At 39.4% G+C, this 19,159-nt stretch overlaps 1 protein-coding gene across 1 annotated transcript in view; it reads left to right on the top strand.

Annotated features, from left to right (window-relative positions):
- Positions 1 to 18,535, top strand: part of srgap1a (SLIT-ROBO Rho GTPase activating protein 1a) — a 250,898-nt gene extending 232,363 nt beyond the window's left edge. The window contains exons 19-22 of the mRNA XM_039760840.1: positions 4,089 to 4,269; positions 11,582 to 11,716; positions 13,728 to 14,085; positions 15,834 to 18,535. Coding sequence (XP_039616774.1) covers positions 4,089 to 4,269; positions 11,582 to 11,716; positions 13,728 to 14,085; positions 15,834 to 16,211 — 1,052 coding nt within the window. The 3' untranslated portion in view covers positions 16,212 to 18,535. The remainder of the gene's footprint in view (positions 1 to 4,088; positions 4,270 to 11,581; positions 11,717 to 13,727; positions 14,086 to 15,833) is intronic.
- The last annotated feature ends 624 nt before the right edge of the window (positions 18,536 to 19,159 follow it).

Here is a 19,159-nt window from a genome sequence, read left to right as displayed (position 1 = left end):
AATTGAGAAGGCAGCAAAAGAATATAAAGCGTGTGACGCATACAAGCATATTCATAAGTGCAGCTACTGCGGAAACAAAGCACGGTGTAAACCTTAAGTTTAAATTAAGTTCATTGACACGCTGCTGCTGCCGTTTTTCATGCCTACAAGGAATACGATATTCGCGAGATACAAGTTTAATGAGAAGACGCAGGGTATAAACGAGACTTTTTATCACTTTGTAACGGAGTTAAAATTGCTGTAACGGAGTTAAAATTTCTGGTGAAGGACTGTGCTTATGCAAACAAAGATGAGATGGTCAGGGATAGAATAGTGTTTGGCACAAACTCAGCAAAAGTGCGAGAGAAACTTTTTTACGTTCCTAGACACGCTGCCGCTAAATATTCTCAGGCAAATCCACAACTTAATACCGGGAATGCCTGTTGAACATCTTAGATTCACGAGTACCGATTTGGGTAGTGAACACTTCGATAAATGAAACCTGTTATCTTTACAACGGCTGACAACGAAGATGAGATGATCAGGGATAGACTAGACAAACACGGAATGTAACTTGAACACAACACTTTCTCCAAATACAAACCTGATTGAAACAAATAATGATAATCAAATCCTTGATGACAGCAACACTCATAACAGTCACAAAACAATTACATTGTCAATCATGTTACGTTATTTTTAAAATGTTTCCTTTTGTTTTTCATAACTTCTTTAACACACTACTTCTCTGCTGCGAAGTGTGGGTATTTTGCGAGTTAGAGATAAAGAAAACTGGAATTCAAAAGACTCAAAAAAAACATAGGCGCGAAACACATGCAGAGCAAGATACAGAATATGAAAACAGAAAAAAATCACAGTGTCAAAAAAAAAGAAAGTTAAGATCACATTAGTGCAAAGAAAGAGAAATTATTACTCAGAGAAATAACAAAAGGGCGAATAGAAATCGAATATATGGACATATGTGATTTGTCAGAAGTATGTAAATACTGTAAGGCTTTGAAGTTTAAGTTAGAGAATTTCAAAAATGGGGTTTACCTCACATGTATTTATTGGTTACTTTGCAAAAAAAGTTATTAACTGCTGATGATGTGGATCGTTTTGTCAGAGAAACCTATCCTGAATTATGGTACAAAGTCATTAAACACAAGTCTCACTGACCTCATTTAAAAAATTCAGCATATTGGGCCTCGAAAGATTCCAAATATTGTTTTTACTGATGTTCTGAAATAAAAGTGAAACTAATGAAATAGCAACAATTCAAAGAAGAAAAAATCTTACAAGTGTGTATCCGGAAAAACAAAAACGGGGGTTGGCAAGTGAAGCGAGCAGGGCGCAAAGCCCCCAAGTACTTTAAAATAATTCCATTAAATTATTTTGTATTGTTTTCAAATAATACTAAAACATTATTATTGAATCCTTACTTTAATTGGTCTTTTTTACATAATAACTTCTAGCTGTTTCCTTCAACCAATGTAGTGTTGGAATATAAAAACAACATTCTTTTAAAATGGTTTAGCACTTAGTAAATCTGTGCTGATGAGTCTCCCCTGGGATTTTTTCAGTGCAGAATGGGAACAGGCTGTGCATGAATAATTCATGAGTCATTGTCTACTATCTCATCAGTCAACTGTGAGTCAGTCACCAAGCAGTGCTGTAATGTACTGTACATCAGTATGCATACTTGTTCATAAATTTAGTTTTTTGACATACACAGCAGGGTTTCATGCTCTGGTTTTAAACAGTAGAGCTACACTCAGTGTAATAAGTGAAAACATTGCACTTTCGGGAAAGAGTGATACTTGTGAATATTTGGAGTAAGTCTAGAGCTTAATTGTTTCTTAACAAAGGAATATTGGAATAAAAGTAGTGTTAAAAAAGATGCCATTTCTGCATTCAAAATCAATGATTGATTTTAATGTAAAAGTGTATAAGTGAAATTAAATGTATTTTTCTAAGCCACATTTTCCATTATATGATTGCACACAGCTTTAAATTTTATTGCCGAGAACTCTTTTCTCTTTTTAATAAGTTGAATATGAAAAGATAACTGCCCAGAAGGTCAAAGTATCACAGTGGTTAGTGCTGCTCCCTCATGGATCCAGCATCCTGGGTAAGAATCACTTGCCCGGTCATTGTCTGTGTGTAGTTTGTATGTTCTCCCATTATATGTGTGCATTTTTCCCATATATACAAACTCATCTATGTTAGGATTTTTACATAATATAGTCAAAGCATTATTGACTGTAAATGGACTCATTATGGATATGTATGTAAGTATGCACTGTGATGGACTGGTTCCTATCCCTGGCTCATTGCTGTCTTGCTCCCAGTGCTGACAAGATTGGCTCAGTTCTGAATTGGATTATGCAGGTTTGAGAATCAGCGCATGTAAATGTAGATATTATGATAACAAAGCAGTTCTATTCAATATTTAAATTCTGACTCAACTATGGGGAATATCTATTTTACCAACTGGCTTTTTAGATCGCTGTTCTGCTATGGTCCAAAATCATGCCCATACAAAACATTCCAGTTTACTTTAGTTACTGTGAATTTTGGCAAACCCCTGACTAAAAGTAGTTATATCTCAGTTAGATTTTACATTCAAAATATTTTAGTGTATTAAAGGTTTTACTAACAGTTTAAATTTGTAGCCCTGGTCACTGTGATGATTTCATAACCATATGGGAACTAACAATTTTCATTGGAATGGGGCTTGTGTTAAGATACTGCCCAGTGGCTGAAGTGGATGTGCTTAAGTGGTAGTAGTCTTTCAGCACAGTGATATGCTTACAGTTGAGAGTTCCCCCCTTGGAGTTTCGAGCCGATCAACAAACAGGGGTGGCTTGGAGTTCCGTGTGATGCAATGTGCTAACACTGTTTGGGTGGGGGGCAACTGAAATTCTTAAAACATGTCAGCACCCATGAAAACAGTGTCCGTACACAGCAAACACTGCTAAAAATTGAAATGTGCTGGTAGTTTGTACTGATTCGTACTGGTCCACTTCATGCACTGCTGCAAATTGCTATTAAACAGCAAAACCCAAACTTAAAAAGATGGTGAGAAAGTAACCAAGGCATTGTTGTGCATCATGTGGCACTGGGAAAAAAAATGTATAAGCTGGCCGCTTGGTGAACTTCCAGTAGCAAACAAGTCCACTGGTAAACAGCGTATTAGCTGCAAAAAAAAAACACTCTGGCAAATTACACCAGTCAGCACTAATTGCCATCAACAGCACTAAATTTATGGAAATGTTGCTTAGATGCCGTTTGATAGTAGATGATATTAGTCACTTCTAAGATACTAAAAATTGTATTTACAATTTAAATGTTTAAATTAGGATCAGGATCAAAGGGTCAGTGCGCTCATTACCTTTATAATCTACAATGATCTTGCATCCATACTGTGGTTGATTCCTACCTTAAACCCAAAAGGCCCTTATAATCCAGCATTTTCTTTTTATTCTTCATTTTGCTCAGTTTTGAAGACCCTAACTTCACAAGTACAGCAATAAATAAAATATGTTGTTTTACTTAAACCTTATTAGCAAGGAAGAGAAGTGCAATTACAAGTGGGCTACATTCCAGATGAGTGAGGCAGTAACACATGGGGTGAAATTGAAACCAGCAGGTGGTGGTGGAAGTAACCCATCTGGGGAGCATAACAGTGCAGCAAAATGTGACAGTCAATTGAAAAATATGTTTTTATCTTTTGCCGTGTGATAGGTCTGACTCATGCATGCAAATTCACTGAGTCACCAAAAAACTGAATAAAAGACAACCAAGAAACCTCCAAATGTTTTCTGATTATTATATTGAATTACTGTGTCAGGTTTCCAAGATTAACCTTTTGTTAACTGTGTATAAATACTTACACCCTGTTAGCCCTGCAGTTATCACTGTTTTTGAGAAGCTGACATCATTCGCATTGCTATACTGTATTGAGCAGAATACATGCACATGTGGCTGCTAATCGCTAATTCCAAACTCAGCATCAACTGTGAGCATAAAAATATAATACCCAATGAACTTCTCTGAAACAGGATTTCTGTGTCCTATTATGCTATGTTTTGTCTCCTTCTTTCCAGAATGTGAACCAATTGAAGCAATAGCCAAATTTGACTACGCAGGTCGGTCTGCTCGGGAACTGTCCTTCAAGAAAGGAGCGTCCCTTCTCCTCTATCACAGAGCTTCTGATGACTGGTGGGAAGGTCGTCATAATGGAATTGATGGATTAGTCCCTCATCAGTACATCGTGGTTCAAGACACGTAAGCATTTTTAATGGTCTCTGCGCTGGTAAATGGTTTTTGCAAAGCAAAATGCAGTTGGTTATAAAGTAACCAAATAAATTTTTAACTGATTTTTGAATGGCATGCAGTTTTTCTACAATATGCAGCCTTTTTTATGTGAGGTAATTGGTTCTGTTATACCTGCATTTTTATCACTCTTTAATTTAATATTGTTTTTTATTAGTGCTATCCAGTTTATCCATCTATCTATTTATCTATCTATTATATAGTGCCTTTTTATCTATCTATCTATTATATAGTTCCTTTTTATCTATTTATCTACCTATGATATAGTGCATTTTATCTATCTATCTATCTATCTATCTATCTATCTATCTATCTATCTATCTATCTATCTATCTATCTATCTATCTATCTACCCAACACACTCATTTATTTACAATACTATTTACGGTTATTTTAGTGCAAAACCCGATCCCTCAAAGTCCAGGCCTCACATTCACCGATGCCTTCCTTCAGGCCGCCTCCACTCCTCTCTCCAGCTCTGTCCTCTTCCACCCAACTCTTGCTACTGAATGAAGGGAGGTGGCCCCTTATATACAAGCCCCGATGGGCTTCAGCTGCTTCCCTGCAATCCTCCGCGGACACACCCCCGTGTGGCGGATGTGCCGGCTGTGCACCCGGAAGCCCTCCGGGTGTCCCCAGTCTTCTTCCCTCCAGCACTTCCTGGTGTGGCGGAAGTGCTGAAGTCCAGGGTTCTTCAGGCACCAGGGCTCCAAATACAACCAGGGTGGTCGCCCCCTCGTGGTCTGGAGGAGGCACAAGCCCTCCTCCGGTCCTCCTGGGCGTCCCGGCTGGGCTCCATCCCCAGCCACATGCCACACTATCTATTTATCTACTATATAGTGCCTTTTTTATCTATCTAGCTATTATATAGTGCTTTTTTATCTATCTATCTATCTATCTATCTATCTATCTATCTAATCTCTATCTATCTATCTATATAGTGCCTTTTTATCTATCTATCTATCTACTATATAGTGCCTTTTTATCTATCTATCTATCTATCTATCATGTAATTGTTTATGCATCTATCTATCTATCTATCTATCTATCTATCTATCTATCTATCTATCTATCTATCTATCTATCTATCTATCTAAAAACTATAGTGTTAAACACATTTAGCATTTAGGTAGTAGATAAAGTAGTTGATTTTAGGTTTGATCCTTGCTTCTGACTCCATGTGTGACGTTGACTGAGTCACTCCGTCTGTACCAATAAAAAATATGTACATCCTAACTAGTGTAATGTTGTAAGTTGCCCTGAATTTGTAGACCTATAACTTAGATAAAAATGATATGAGTTATACAGAATGCACATATTCCTAAAGCGCATTCATAATATTTGTATTGCTCCATATAATTAACTGAGGCAAAAAGAAGTATTTAATCATCAAAGAGTCATGATTTCTTACCAGTTATGGATAAGAAGTCCAAAAATGAAGGTCAGGTTATGTTCAAAAGTATATTTCCACTGCATTTTTAAGTATTATACATAAACAACAGACTGGATTGGCCTGACAACACAATGGCACTGTATGAGAAAAGCCAGAGCAGACTGTACTTGCTGAGAAGACTCGGGTCTTTTGATATATGCAGTGAGCTGCTGGAAATGTTCTATCAGTCAATAGTAGCCAGTGAGTTTATACACTCTGCAATCTTCTGGGGAAGCAACTTGAGGTTAGAAGATGCAAAATGCCTAAAAAAACTAATTAGGAAAACCTGCTTTATCACAGGGTGAACCCTGGACACACTGGAAGCTGTTCTGTAAAACAGGATGATGGCAAAATAGGATGCCATCATGAAAAATCCCCCCCCTTTTTTAGCTATAGGATTATTATACTACAGCGTAAAGTGTGGAGGTGTTTTCTGCCCACTATCGGACAACTCAATGCTTCCTCCCGCTGTACTCTTTAAATTCAATTGAAATATCTGCACAGTATACATTTATTATTTTTATTTGTCTATGTAATTATCAATCAATCAATTGATTGATTGGCTGTATTATTTGTCCTGCGAGTCTGTTTTCTTATTTTTTTATGTTTCTGTTTCTGTATGTATCTGGATTTTTCCATGGGATTAATAAAGTTTATCTAATCTAAAATATTACACATACAGGTAGTTAAAGGGACTCGAATAAAATGGCACATCCTTCGTCACCCTGACAGCCTCTGAGAAGTGGTAAAGGTCCACTTCTTGCCCATAGCTATATGAAAAGGATACAACCAATCACAGCATCTGTTTCTTGTTTAAACTCTGCATTAGGTCATTGTTGCACATGCTGCAAGTGTGTGAGAGCAAACACATACAGGAATGGCTGGACCAGGTTGGCAGACTGTCAAAACACTCTTTGTTTGCACCTGCACACCATGTGAGACCTGGTAGCACTGACTGGAAGGAGTCAGGTGACCACTGTTTAAATAATCTGCAGCTGTTTCAGTTGAATTGCATGGTAATATAAAAAGAATTGGAGGGTTTGAATAAAGGGATTTGATTCATAATCATCATCCTGAGGCCCAGACAGGAAAGGAGGTGTATCAGATATGTGTCCATTTGTCATGTTCACCTTCAGCATAAGATTTCAGTGCAGATGCCATTCTCTCAAATATAAGTTGTATTTTATTTGTATAAAAGCGCCCTCCAACTTCAGTCCTGGAGGGCCACAGTGGCTGCAGGTTATCAATCTAACCCTTTTCTTAATTAGTGACCTGTTTTTTCTGCTAATTAACTTCTTTTGAATTCATGTTAATTGACTTTTTTTAAGATTTGTTCCCTGGAATTTCTCCACCGTTCCTCTGAATTGCTTCATTTCTTTCATTAAGCAGAAATGAACTGTGAAGTGAGTGAGCCAACAGAAGACCAACTATGTCACGGCCTCAAATTCCCACTAATTTCACTCCAACCAGTTACTTAATGAGGCACCGAGTCTTGTCGTTAATTAAACCCGTTCTTTAATTCCATGGCTTGTTGCTGCTCTCACTGTGAAATAGCAGACATTTCCAAAATTGTGTATTTTTTTCCTTTACTTTTCTAAGAGCACAGTTAAAATGTTCTGAGGATCTGAGCAGATCAACATTCCTGAGACCTCCACCCTTTTTATTTTCAGATATTGAATGATGATCACAGTTTGCTGCTCATGTTTAGGTTCATTTTGTATCTCATTATTGATTGGCTGCAAATTAAGATAAAACAAACAATTACTGGGTTTGAGTCTTGAAGTCAATTCAAATTAATTAAAAAGAAGGTAATTAGCAGCAAAAACAAGTCATAGATTAAGAAAAGGATTAGAATGAAAACCTCTAGCCACTGCGGCTGTCCAGCACTGGAGTTTGAGGTCCCTGGTATATATAATTGTATGTACTGATAGATAGATAGATAGATAGATAGATAGATAGATAGATACAAAAGCTCAATAGATAAATAAATACAGTATATTGTATTATGACAAGCAACAAACCCTTCTCAACTATACACCACAATGACTTAAAACAAAGAAGACCTAACAAAAAGAAAACCTCTGACTTGGCAGTTACAGTCCCAGTGAGACATTATGCAGGTATATTCCTGTTGGTATAAAGGAGCTCCAGTAGCATTTTCTCATACACATCGGCTAAATAAGCTGTTGGCTGAAAGTCCTCAGTGTTAGTGTGTCAGAGAGAGTATGTGCAGCATTGTTCATAATGGCACTCAGTCTTGTATGTCCCATTGAGGCTCATACTTAAAGAAGAAATTCCAGTAGAGAAATCAGAGAGCAACACTGTGTGCTGGGGATGACTGTGACGTGTGGTCAGTGGCGCAGTGCCATTGTTACATAAATAATTGTGCCCGGTGTAGGTGCAGGCTCTAAATGGGTGTGAGAGTGTGTAAATGCGTTTCACACCGTGGTTAGCAGAGGCACTGTTTGACTGCATCGCATTCACGTGCAGTGGCTGGCAGGTCTATTTAAGAACATCAATGGTGCGGTGGAGGTAGCAGCTCCTCACACCTGCACCCAGTTGGCTAACAGTTTTAAAAAGAGCCTACATGGGTTGGAAAGAGAAGGAAAGAATGTGTCAGAAGAAAATTGGCTTGGGAGGTTAAAAAGAGTCTAAAGAGCAGACTTGGGCAGAACAATCAAGGGCCCCGCTAAGGAGCAGTCGTTTTTGGTGCTCTCAGGGCTAGTTCATCCTATTGATCTGTGTGGAGTGGGGCGAGCAAGGTGGATTAACTCCCCAGGGATCTGAGGTACAACTGAGAGTGTGTGAAGGATGATGGAAGGGGTACCAACCTCAGATGACCTTTTGGAGGCAGCCAAGACAGGGGTCAGGGTGATGAAGACTGTGGCTGCTAAGTCTCCGCTGGCTGCATGAGTTATGGGTGAACCATGGAGATGAAGGAGCTGGGATCATCTTGTACTAAAAAGAACATCAAAGATCCATTGACTGTGTGTTTTTAACCTCTGCATTTAATAGATTTATTACTTTTTAATCTTCATTGACACTTTCATTTTATTATTTATTATATATATGGAAGTGCTGCACTGTGAACGCTGTTTTAGACTTGGTGTTTATTAAAAGTATGTTTGCACTTTTTTACCATCCCCTTGCTTAGTGTCTCCTCATTTGCCTGGCTTATATCGGTTACGGTACTGATGGTATCAGGTTCAAGAGGCTTCCAGAAAGGAAGGGGAGCTGGAGCCGACCTGCACCATCGCAATGACAAACATCATTTCCCAGAGTGCAGTGTTCTCTGCAGCTGTTTTTTGAAGTAAATCATCCAGTGGCACCATAGAAAAGGAGAGGATGCAGAGGATTACCAGGACAATACTGAAGGGGGCAGATGCATAGGTGGAACAATGGTACACAAAACAACAAAGGTCCAGGGTCTATGGCCTTCCAGGGCAAAGTGAAAAGAAAGGAGGAACTAGGATGAGGTCAGGCAAACCTAGGTAGATTGCTGAAAAAGAATAGGTTAGGACGCTGCTGTACAGTATAACAAGCAACCCAGAAGGGGTAGTAGCACCTGAAAGGGATTTCATGATCTCAGTAGCTGCCACCGAGGGCTGTTGACCATGGGAGTTAGTCTGGAAATAATCAGAAACTAAACTACATGTGGAATTTAAAAGGCTCTCCATTGAAAAGCCTAGTTGAGTCTACTGATGAGATACGAGAGGAGTTGTGACAACTAGACTCTGTAGGGTAGCAGGATTTTATTTTGCCTTTAGTTTTCGTTTTCTGTGCATTGTGTTCTGCATTCCTTCATCCTATCCTAGTACTGTATTATGTTGTGATGTCTTTTTTCAGAACTATGTGGAATTAGAAAGTTATCTCTAGGTTGGTGTACAATACAGTTTACAATACAGTTTATTTTTGTATAGCCCAAAATCACACAGAAAGTGCCGCAATGGGCTTTAACAGGCCCTGCCTCTTGACAGCCCCCCAGCCTTGACTCTCTGAGAAGACAAGGAAAAACTCCCAATAAAAATCTTGTAGGGAAAAATGGAAGAAACCTCGGGAAAGGCAGTTCAAAGAGAGACCCCTTTCCAGGTAGGTTGGGCGTGCAGTGGTTTCTTCCTACATCCCTAGAAATGTTCTGGTTAAGTTAAGCTGATGTCACATTATGTGACTTCTAGTTGTTGAGTATACAGATTTGCCAACTGAAGTTGCTGACCAGACCAGACCACACAAAAGTGCTGGCTATGTCACATTTAGTGGCAGCTCCGACTTTCCAGTACTATTGTGCGTGCCCGTTTTTGTGACATCCAGTAATGTCCTTCCTAACCGAGCTGGTGCTGTAGAAAAGGTTAACAGCTGTGATGAGTTCAGCCACAGTCTCAGACCTTTTTGTTTCTTTTTCTAGTTTAATTGTACATAAAACATCATACAGATAGGCTTTTTCGGCAGTTTGGGAGGTCCAAAATATTCATGTTCCTTATTCCTTGTCGTAACATTCTATGCATTGTACTTCAGGACAAGCATTCCATTTGCTGTCATCTATAACGCATACAATCCTGACTTGATCTTAGCAAGTCACAGACTAGTTGAACTAAATTGACAGGAGAGCACCACTGACGACCTCTGCTGTATGAAATGTGTCATGGCCTTTAGTTAGCCTTTTTGCAATTGGCCCTGGGTGAATCTGTGTTTGGGTGTCTGCGTGAGTGGGCCATCTAATGTGTCATGTTACCCTCTTTGGAGTTATTTCCATTCTACGGACTCCAGGTGAACATGAATTGGTTTAAGTAGGTCTGAGAATGCTATGTGATGTTGTGTTATGCTTTTGATACTTCTGTGCTGTTGTAGAGACTGGGGGAAACCGAAAAAATGAACCCTATGCATAGAAAGGAGCTCCAGCAACAGGAAATCTAGTCAGACAAAACCAGTGGGAAATCCCCATGCATGTCTTGTTTCATTTTGTTAGCTCTGTGTTCTTGGTAGAGAGAAGATCATTGGAACAGCGTACTTCAAGTGCAGAGCTGCATGTTTGTACAGACCTCTTTGAGTTGACACTTGAGGGATTCGTGGAATAATAACCCACCTGCAAAGCACCCAATACTGGAGTTGGTGAAAGAACTGGTGTGGTGTGGTTCTGTAAGTCATGCACCAAAATCAAGAAACCCTTCCATCTTTACCACAGAGGTTGTCACCAACATTGTGGACTGCATGGAAAAATGGCCTTACAAGTCGATGTGGAGAGGAGATTATCATAACACATGGGTGTGTCATAAAGACCATGCCAGGGTGTGCGCCGTGATTTGTGGGCAGGTTTTTCATCTGTTACTCAGTATAATCCTTACTATAACAGGGAACATAAATAATATACTTTGGTGTGCAAAACAGTTCCAAAAAAGGTGAAATAATAAGCATATCAGTGATTTTTTGCTAAAACTGTGGTGTACAGGACTGCTATTTCTTCTTTAATCTGTTATTTCTGTGTGGTATAGAAAAAGCCAGTTATCTAAATATTGACAGTGTGGTAAATGAAACAAAATAACATCTTCAGAAACAATGTGCTATGTTTGAAGCAGTTTAATGCCCCATTTTATTGTCTTAAAGGGGCTAATTTGGTTTGTGCTCTACTTACTATTTAGAGGAAGGTCAATGTCTTGAAATATACAGGTTGTTGCCATTTGTCTCACCACCTCAGCTCAGCTAATGACCGTAGCTACACTCTCATTTCCTTTTGTTTCTAGAGGTGGACAGCAGCAGAGATTTGAGTTATTTGCAAACATTTTCACTGTGCTTTTTCAAAATCTATAACTAGTTTTCCTCTGTTTTATGTGGTTTTAGTGATGATACATTTTCAGACACATTGAGTCAGAAAACTGATAGTGAAGCAAGCAGTGGACCAGCAGCTGAAGACAAGTGCTCCTCCAAAGACATCAGCTCTCCGACAGACAGACATCAGGACTCTTTCGTAAACAGGTGACCGATCTCAAAATTTTAGTAAAAACACCGTATACCATGTGCTATAAGGGAAACATAGTCTGGATAACCATCCATCCATCACCTAACCCGCTATATCCTAACTACAGGGTCATGGGGGTCTGCTGGAGCCAATCCCAGCCAACACAGGGCGCAAGGGAGAAAACAAACCCCGGGCAGGGCGCACATACACCAGGGACAATTTAGGATTGCCAATGCACCTAACCTGCATGCCTTTGGACTGTGGGAGGAAACTCACGCAGACATGGGGATAACCTGCAAATTCCACGCAGGGAGGACCCGGGAAGCGAACCCGGGTCTCCTAACTGCAAGGCAGCAGTGCTACCCACTGCGCCACCTCTGGATAATCAGAGTATTCAGAATAGTGCGGGGCAGTTATCATTTCCTATATAAATTAATTTAACGTTCTTAGACCGCCACTCTAGATGTTCATTATTTTTCAGAGCCAGGTCTTAAAACTTTCCTTAAAAGTTTAATGTTTCCACAAACCAGCAGCTACTGCCCTAATTTGATTAATTAAGATATCTTCCAGAGTAAATCTTCTGCAGTATGGCGGTATATCCTTTACTAATGGAAGAATTTGCTCTGCAGTACCTTAGTTAGGTCAGTGATGCCTAAAAGTGTAGCATGAAGTTTGTGCTGGTTCATATATTAATGAATCATAAATCAAACGTTTTGGCTCGTGACATTGGGATCTGGTGAGTGATATTGGCGTCATTTTTATGAATACCTAGTGTCCTGCAGACAGGTATGCTGTCATCCTGAAAGTATCTACAGCCAACCTGAAAAAGTAAGTAAGACAAAAAAATCTACTGTAGTTGTTACTAGTGTGCTCAAAATGAAGTAGCTGACAGGTAAAAATATCTCTCTCTATTATAATAAAAAAAAAACTTGGGTCGAGACGTGATCTTCTTAGAAGACATTTTGATATCCCGTGAGACAGAAGGACAGCTGCTCTACAGGCTTTTAAATGATCGACGCACAGAGCAACAAGCAGAACACGCAGCTCGCCAGCAGCAGCAAGCAGCAGCTGATCAGACCGCATCTCCTTAGCATGCGTTTAAACATGCTTTGCCCCCTAGATAAACATTAAACTAAAAGTCAAGTTTTTATTTCCAATAACTCTACTATTTAATATTTGCTTAGTTTAAACCTAATTTTACTTTAATAATGTTTTCCTTTTATTTGTAGTGGTCTTCTGGGTATAAACACATTGCTTTTGCTGCAGACACAAATTTCTGAAATTCTCACATTCCTAATTTCCTATATTAAATTTCTGTTTTATTGCTGTTTTATATTACCCTTTTAAAATGTTAATGAACAAATATTATTTCTGATTTTTAAACAAGTTAGTTGGAAAGTTAACTTCATGGGCCTAGGGAAACCAAGTTTTTAACATTTTCTGAGGTGTAGTCATTTTGTGTCTTTTTTACTTATATGTATGATATATATACGTATATATATTATATATTTATATATGATTTTGTGTGTGTGTGTGTATATATATATATATATATTTCTTTTTACTTTTTTAAATAAAAAATGTAGATTACATATACTGAATCAGTTTAAAAATCTGTCTTGGAGAGGATATTATAAGTGGTTAATGATGTACAGTAAGATTTTATATTGAATACAAATACATTATGTAGGTATGAACTATGAAAATGAGCTGTATTGATGTCAGATTTACTGTAATTTTGAATGGACACGGACTCAGCTCTACTAGAACTGGTGCAGTCAAGAAGCAAATGAAAAAAGAACAATGAATTTGTCAGTATAAGGATGGAGTGTCATTGGTCTCCATCTACAAAACAACCGATAACCACTGTTTGCTTTGCATAAGGTGTCACCGGAGTTACAATGTTCATTGATGACACTACTGCAGTTTCCCAGTAATGTGCCAGATGTACTGTATATTTGATTTGACACATGATGGAAAGATTTGTCAAGAAAGCTGACATATTTCTCTCATTTTCCTCTTCCACAGGCACAGAAAGCGGACAGACCCTCCTTCAGCCCGCCGTTCCTCAGGTCGCTCAAATGATGGTCACTGTATAATCCATCCACCTCATACACTGGTCAGTACTCCACTGGAACTAAGTTCACCGAGCAATGGTAATCAAGGAAACCACTTCAGCCCACGGATTCTGTTACAGACCCGTAACTTAGTAATGGACAGCCCAGAAAGAAGGCGCCGTGCAGGTCATGGCAGTGTGACCAGTATTAACCGCCATGAGTCTTTGAAGAAAATGGAGAGCCCTCCTATCCGTAGGTCCACCTCATCAGGCCAATATACTGGCTTCAGCGAGCATCACAAACCACTAGATCCTGAGACTATTGCCCAGGTATGAACAACAATATTTTATTCAGTTGTCATGTTGGTGTACAGTACATTCAAACATTTTGAAGGGGTATTGTTTTCTTTAAAGAGCATTACTTATCTGGTTATTATTTTCGTGAGTAGATGTAATAATTTCAGTTATATTTTGATTTTCAAATTTTTTTCCATGTATTGTTTTATTAGTCCACAGGCTAAAGTAATATTGGTTTATCACATTTCTGTGAGCAATATACCTCTTATGGAGCTTGTGGTGTTTCTGTCAACAGTTTCTGGGAGATGACACCACTGTGCATTCAATCCTGGAAGACAGTCAAGTTCAAGATGCCGTTTATTGTCGTGTGCACACAGTACAGTGAGATTGTTACTTGCGTCAGACTACTGGCATTCCCCTGCCTCCCCGGAGTTTAGAGCTTCATCATAAATCAGTCAGTGATTCCAGAGCATTCTGGGAAGTTGGAAAGCATATCTTATTGTGATATGCATCCCACAGAGCAAAGTAATGTGTTGGATGGCCCATCCTTGAACTGGTGCTTCCCTGCAGCTGTGCTTTGCTGTTAGCTGTGTGAATACATTATGGCAGCTGCTAAGGAGGCCATCAACACTTCACTCATTCATTTAAACACGCTTTTTCATCTTATCTATTAAATTCATGCTTGCACTTCCAAGCATAAATCTTACAGGACTGGAAATCTGGGTGTCTAAAAGGTCCAAAATAGTTCAAATGCAGAAACCAGACAGGACAGGCATTCTGGCACTAGTATGACTAGCCATACCAAAAAAAAACTGACAGTCCAAGTGTCTTCGTTTATTTAAAGATTGTAGCAAAATTCAAAGGAAACGGTTCACAAAAATAAAATATAGAAAAAAGTTGAGAATACACACTAAAAAGAAAGGGGAAAAGGGAAAGTTATGATATTCTGCTTAAATATCTAGGTTACATTCCTTGAGGTTTGTATGTATTGTTCTATGCAATGTTCTAGTCAACGCTCACAAAACGGTATGCTTTTAATGTCTGTCTGTCTGTGCGACCGTTCAGGTTTCTATCTAGCTGTCTAACTTCAATATCAGGACTATTCAACTGTCAAACAGAGTTAAGCAAAAGCCTCACAAGTTTCACTGGAAGTTTTTTGGAGAAATTCTATTGAGTGACAGTTTATAATCGAGAAAAAGATCAGGTGCTGGACACAACAGATTAGGGGCTAAAGCCTGCGAGGCCAGTGCCGCTGCTTCAGTCTGCTTCTCTTCTCTCTCCCACACCGGAGCTGTATAGCACTTGCTGACCATTGAGCTTTGCGTCTTCCTTTTTCTTTCCATTTCGTTCATGTCTCTTTTTTCCTGTCCAGGACACTGCGTCTTCATCACTTGTCTGTCCACTCAGTTGGTTACTTGTACTATTTGCGTGGCCCGCCAGTCGCTTCTGTTGCATCGTTCGGGTGCATAAAGCAGCCTCTCAGCACAGAGCGTGTACTTTAGCATAATATTAATAAACATCAACAAATAAAAAAAAAAACACAGACCCATGCAGAGCAACATTGTATTTTTTATGATTGATTATATGAAACATGCCATGTTTATCTTTTAAAAAGTTTAATTTTGTGATATACTTTCAACTTTGTCTGTTTATCTACTGAAGTAGGATAAAGTTTTTTGGCTGTAATTTTAAATTTTACAACAGCAACACAGTGTCATTGCCAATTGATGACATTCTCCTGTCATCCTCTAACGTGTTCATTCTTATATTTTTAACAACAGGATATCGAAGAGACCATGAATACAGCTCTGAATGAGCTGCGTGAGCTGGAGTTGCAGAGCACCGCCAAGCATACTCCCGATGTTGTTCTGGACACCTTGGAGCAGATGAAGAACGCCCCCACCCCGGCAAGCTCTACTGAGTCCTTGAGTCCTCTTCACAATATCATACTGAGGGGAAGTGAGCCCTCCATGCGTCGCAGCACTAGCTCCACCAGTGACACCATGAGCACCTTCAAGCCTATGGTCGCCCCTCGAATGGGAGTTCAGCTTAAGCCACCGACACTACGGCCAAAGCCGATTGTTCTTCCCAAGACTAATCCTGCACATGGCCCTCCACCTCCTGCTCAAGGCTCCTCGGACAAATCTTGCACGATGTGAGCAGGACCACGTAATAAGAATGTGGACAGATAAATGAATAAGTAACCAAGAGGTCCATTGTTTGGTCGTATGTTAAAAAGACCTTAAATATTGATAGTAAAATGTGTTTGCAAGCTGGCAGTGTATTTTTCAGTGTCTAGAAACTCAGTGTATCAAGTTATAAACAAATTAACAAAGGGCATTTATACTTTTTTTCCAATGAAAACTGGACTTAACGTAACTTGTATGTTTGTAGAGGACAGTAAGCTAACCAGGACTACATGGAAGACGTATCATATGCCGTACTGCTAACATTTACGAAGAACAGGGGACAAGCGACACGATCACAGTCACTGGTCAGTTAGCTTGCAGGAAAAAAAAAACAAAAACCAACTTGTGGGCAGATATTTGCAGGAGTTTACTGGACACTTGCAGAAGGATTGCAAGTCCATCTTTAAATGTTAACGTTTCATTCTGGGGACCTCACTACTTGTAAATCGGCCTTGGAAAATACAAACCACTTTTTGACTGCTCCCTCAGCTTTTTCGTGTCTTTTGCTTGTAGAAACCTCGGTTAGGTCTGCTTGACCATACCGATTGTGTTTCTCCACAACTTGGGGAATTTATTCTTGAAATAATCTCAATAGGATGGTACAGTAGCTCGACTCGGCCCAAGTACACAGCACATTTACTGCACTTAAGGTTAAGAGTGACGCAACAAAACGAAAGGTGCACTTGGTGAAAGTCCTGCTGTGTTTCCTAACGTTCCTTAGGTTTTGGTACATTTCTCTGTCCATCTCTAATATCGTTGGGGGAATTCTGAAAACAACGATTCATATGGTAGCCATCGACTTTGTGACTGTTACTTGCAGTGTCATTTATGATGACCGTAGATCATTATTACAATTTTAAGTTTCCAAAGCACTCTGCACCATTTCAATGTCTGTTTTTGTTCTGGATGTACAGATGTTATTATACGTTTTCATGCAGAAAACCGCTCTCCATAATGCCTCAATTGCATTTCGAGAATGGGAAAGGAGGACATTTGCCTTCTTCTGCATGCTCTGCTACTTTCCACTGAAGGATGGTTTTTGGTTAGGAATCACTCAAATGACCATTGGAGCTGTCTGTATTGTGCAGGCGACATGCTGTGAAGAGTCGTACCAGCGCCAACGTGACAATTGCAACTTCTTGAGAGGTGCACTGAGACACAGCAGTAGTGTGGTCTTGATCTTGAGACCCTTATGCTGCTGTGTGGTTTCATCTGTATGCCACTATTTTAGAACACTGCCACTGCCTGAGAAGCTATACTCCACGTGAGTCTTGAGCCCTGACCGCATATCCAGTCCGGTCATTTCCCGTCTGATTAATGTGGTAGAGGAACACAAAGGGGACTCATCTACAGTCGCAAACTGGAAGTTCATGTGATGCTCCGTCGTCACATGCGTTTTGCACAGCTAACCTGCCAAAACGTTTAGAACCCGTCACATACACGCCTAGACCAAGTGAATGGAGAGGGAGCGTTTACTGCAGAAATAGTGAGTTGCTAAACAGACAACAGCGGTCTGTACGGATTGAGTAGGTGGGGGCGCACCATGCATCCATCCCGCTGTGCACTCACACAAGCAAAGAGTTCAAAGAGTTGAGCTTCATGTTTAGTCTGCGAATGACATAAACGGCCTTTGTAGATCAAACCAGTTATTTATGTTTAGTGACTAATGCTGGATTGAAAAACGCTTATATAAGCTTCTGTTTACAGATGATAAGAATTGTTAGAAACAATATTTTAGCGAATGACCTTTAGGTGCATTCCTGTAAGTAGTAGTTTGATGGTTTATATATAACTATATATATAAATATATATATATATATAAATATATTACAATAAAAAGTACAGTGGAAAAAGTCAATGTAACAGCGAGGACTGACCCAGCGACATCCGTGCTAAGCCTCTTCTCCTGTGCTGATAGAATTAAATCAGTGTTGTCCTTTTCCTGTCATTTGGGTAAATTGCATTACTGCTGGTTTCCTCATTTTCGACTGTTACTTTCTTCAGTCCGTCGATGTGCATCTGCATGATGTACACGTGAAAGTGCCTTTACAGTTTTAAGTGAACTTTGGACTCATGCTGTACTGTTACACTGGCATATGTCACAGGCAAGATAGACCAACACCCAAATGTAACACACTTCGGGATTATGTACTGTTAATCCATTGTGACATTGCACTTTTTATGTATAGTACTGTACATGTTGGCATGTAGCATTTAAGCAAAACAAAGGTCAGTACATTTTCAGGTTTGTTCATCTTCGTGTATCTTTATAATAAAGGAAATGACTCTGCCAACAGTTTCTGATTTGTTATGTGTCATCGTGTGAAATACGCTCGATCATCTTTACGGCTTCAGTCAGAAATGTATTTTAAGAGGATGTGAATTTGTACGGCCATGTCTTCAACTAAAAGACTTCACGTTTTACCCTCCAGTTAAGGATTTTTCCATTTTCCCTTCGGCGCCTTTTATTTTTTTCGGTCACCTCAAATTCTGCAAAGCAACTATAAGCATATATGAAAACTAAAAAAAAAGCCTGGAGACTTAGACAGACAAGCCGCTTTATTAGCTAGAAGTCTAAAAGTTAGCAGTTTGATTTCAGACAAAATCAAATAGTCTTTTGGTGCAGAGTTAGTGGTCTTTTAACTGACTGGTTATCACAGGCTTTTAAAGATAATGGACGAGGAGGGAAAGAGATAGAAACAGGTTTATTGTTCCTGCTCGTGGCCACAATCTTCCTGGCTGAGTCACTGTGTCACTTCCAGATCCTTCCCCCAATATACTCATCATATTCTATTCCATAAAAGACATATACATTTGACCATGTCTGTGTGGATGCTTTGGGGAGTGGTCTCATCTTGCTGACTTTGCCATTTTGTTATTTTTAGAAAACCAACTTTCTTTGAGCCCCCATCTGCCTG

Source organism: Polypterus senegalus, chromosome 8 (genome assembly GCF_016835505.1).
Source record: "Polypterus senegalus isolate Bchr_013 chromosome 8, ASM1683550v1, whole genome shotgun sequence".
In the NCBI taxonomy this organism is placed as follows: domain Eukaryota; kingdom Metazoa; phylum Chordata; class Cladistia; order Polypteriformes; family Polypteridae; genus Polypterus; species Polypterus senegalus.
Note: the sequence above shows the minus strand (reverse complement) of the source record. Positions and strands in the feature narration are given on the sequence as shown.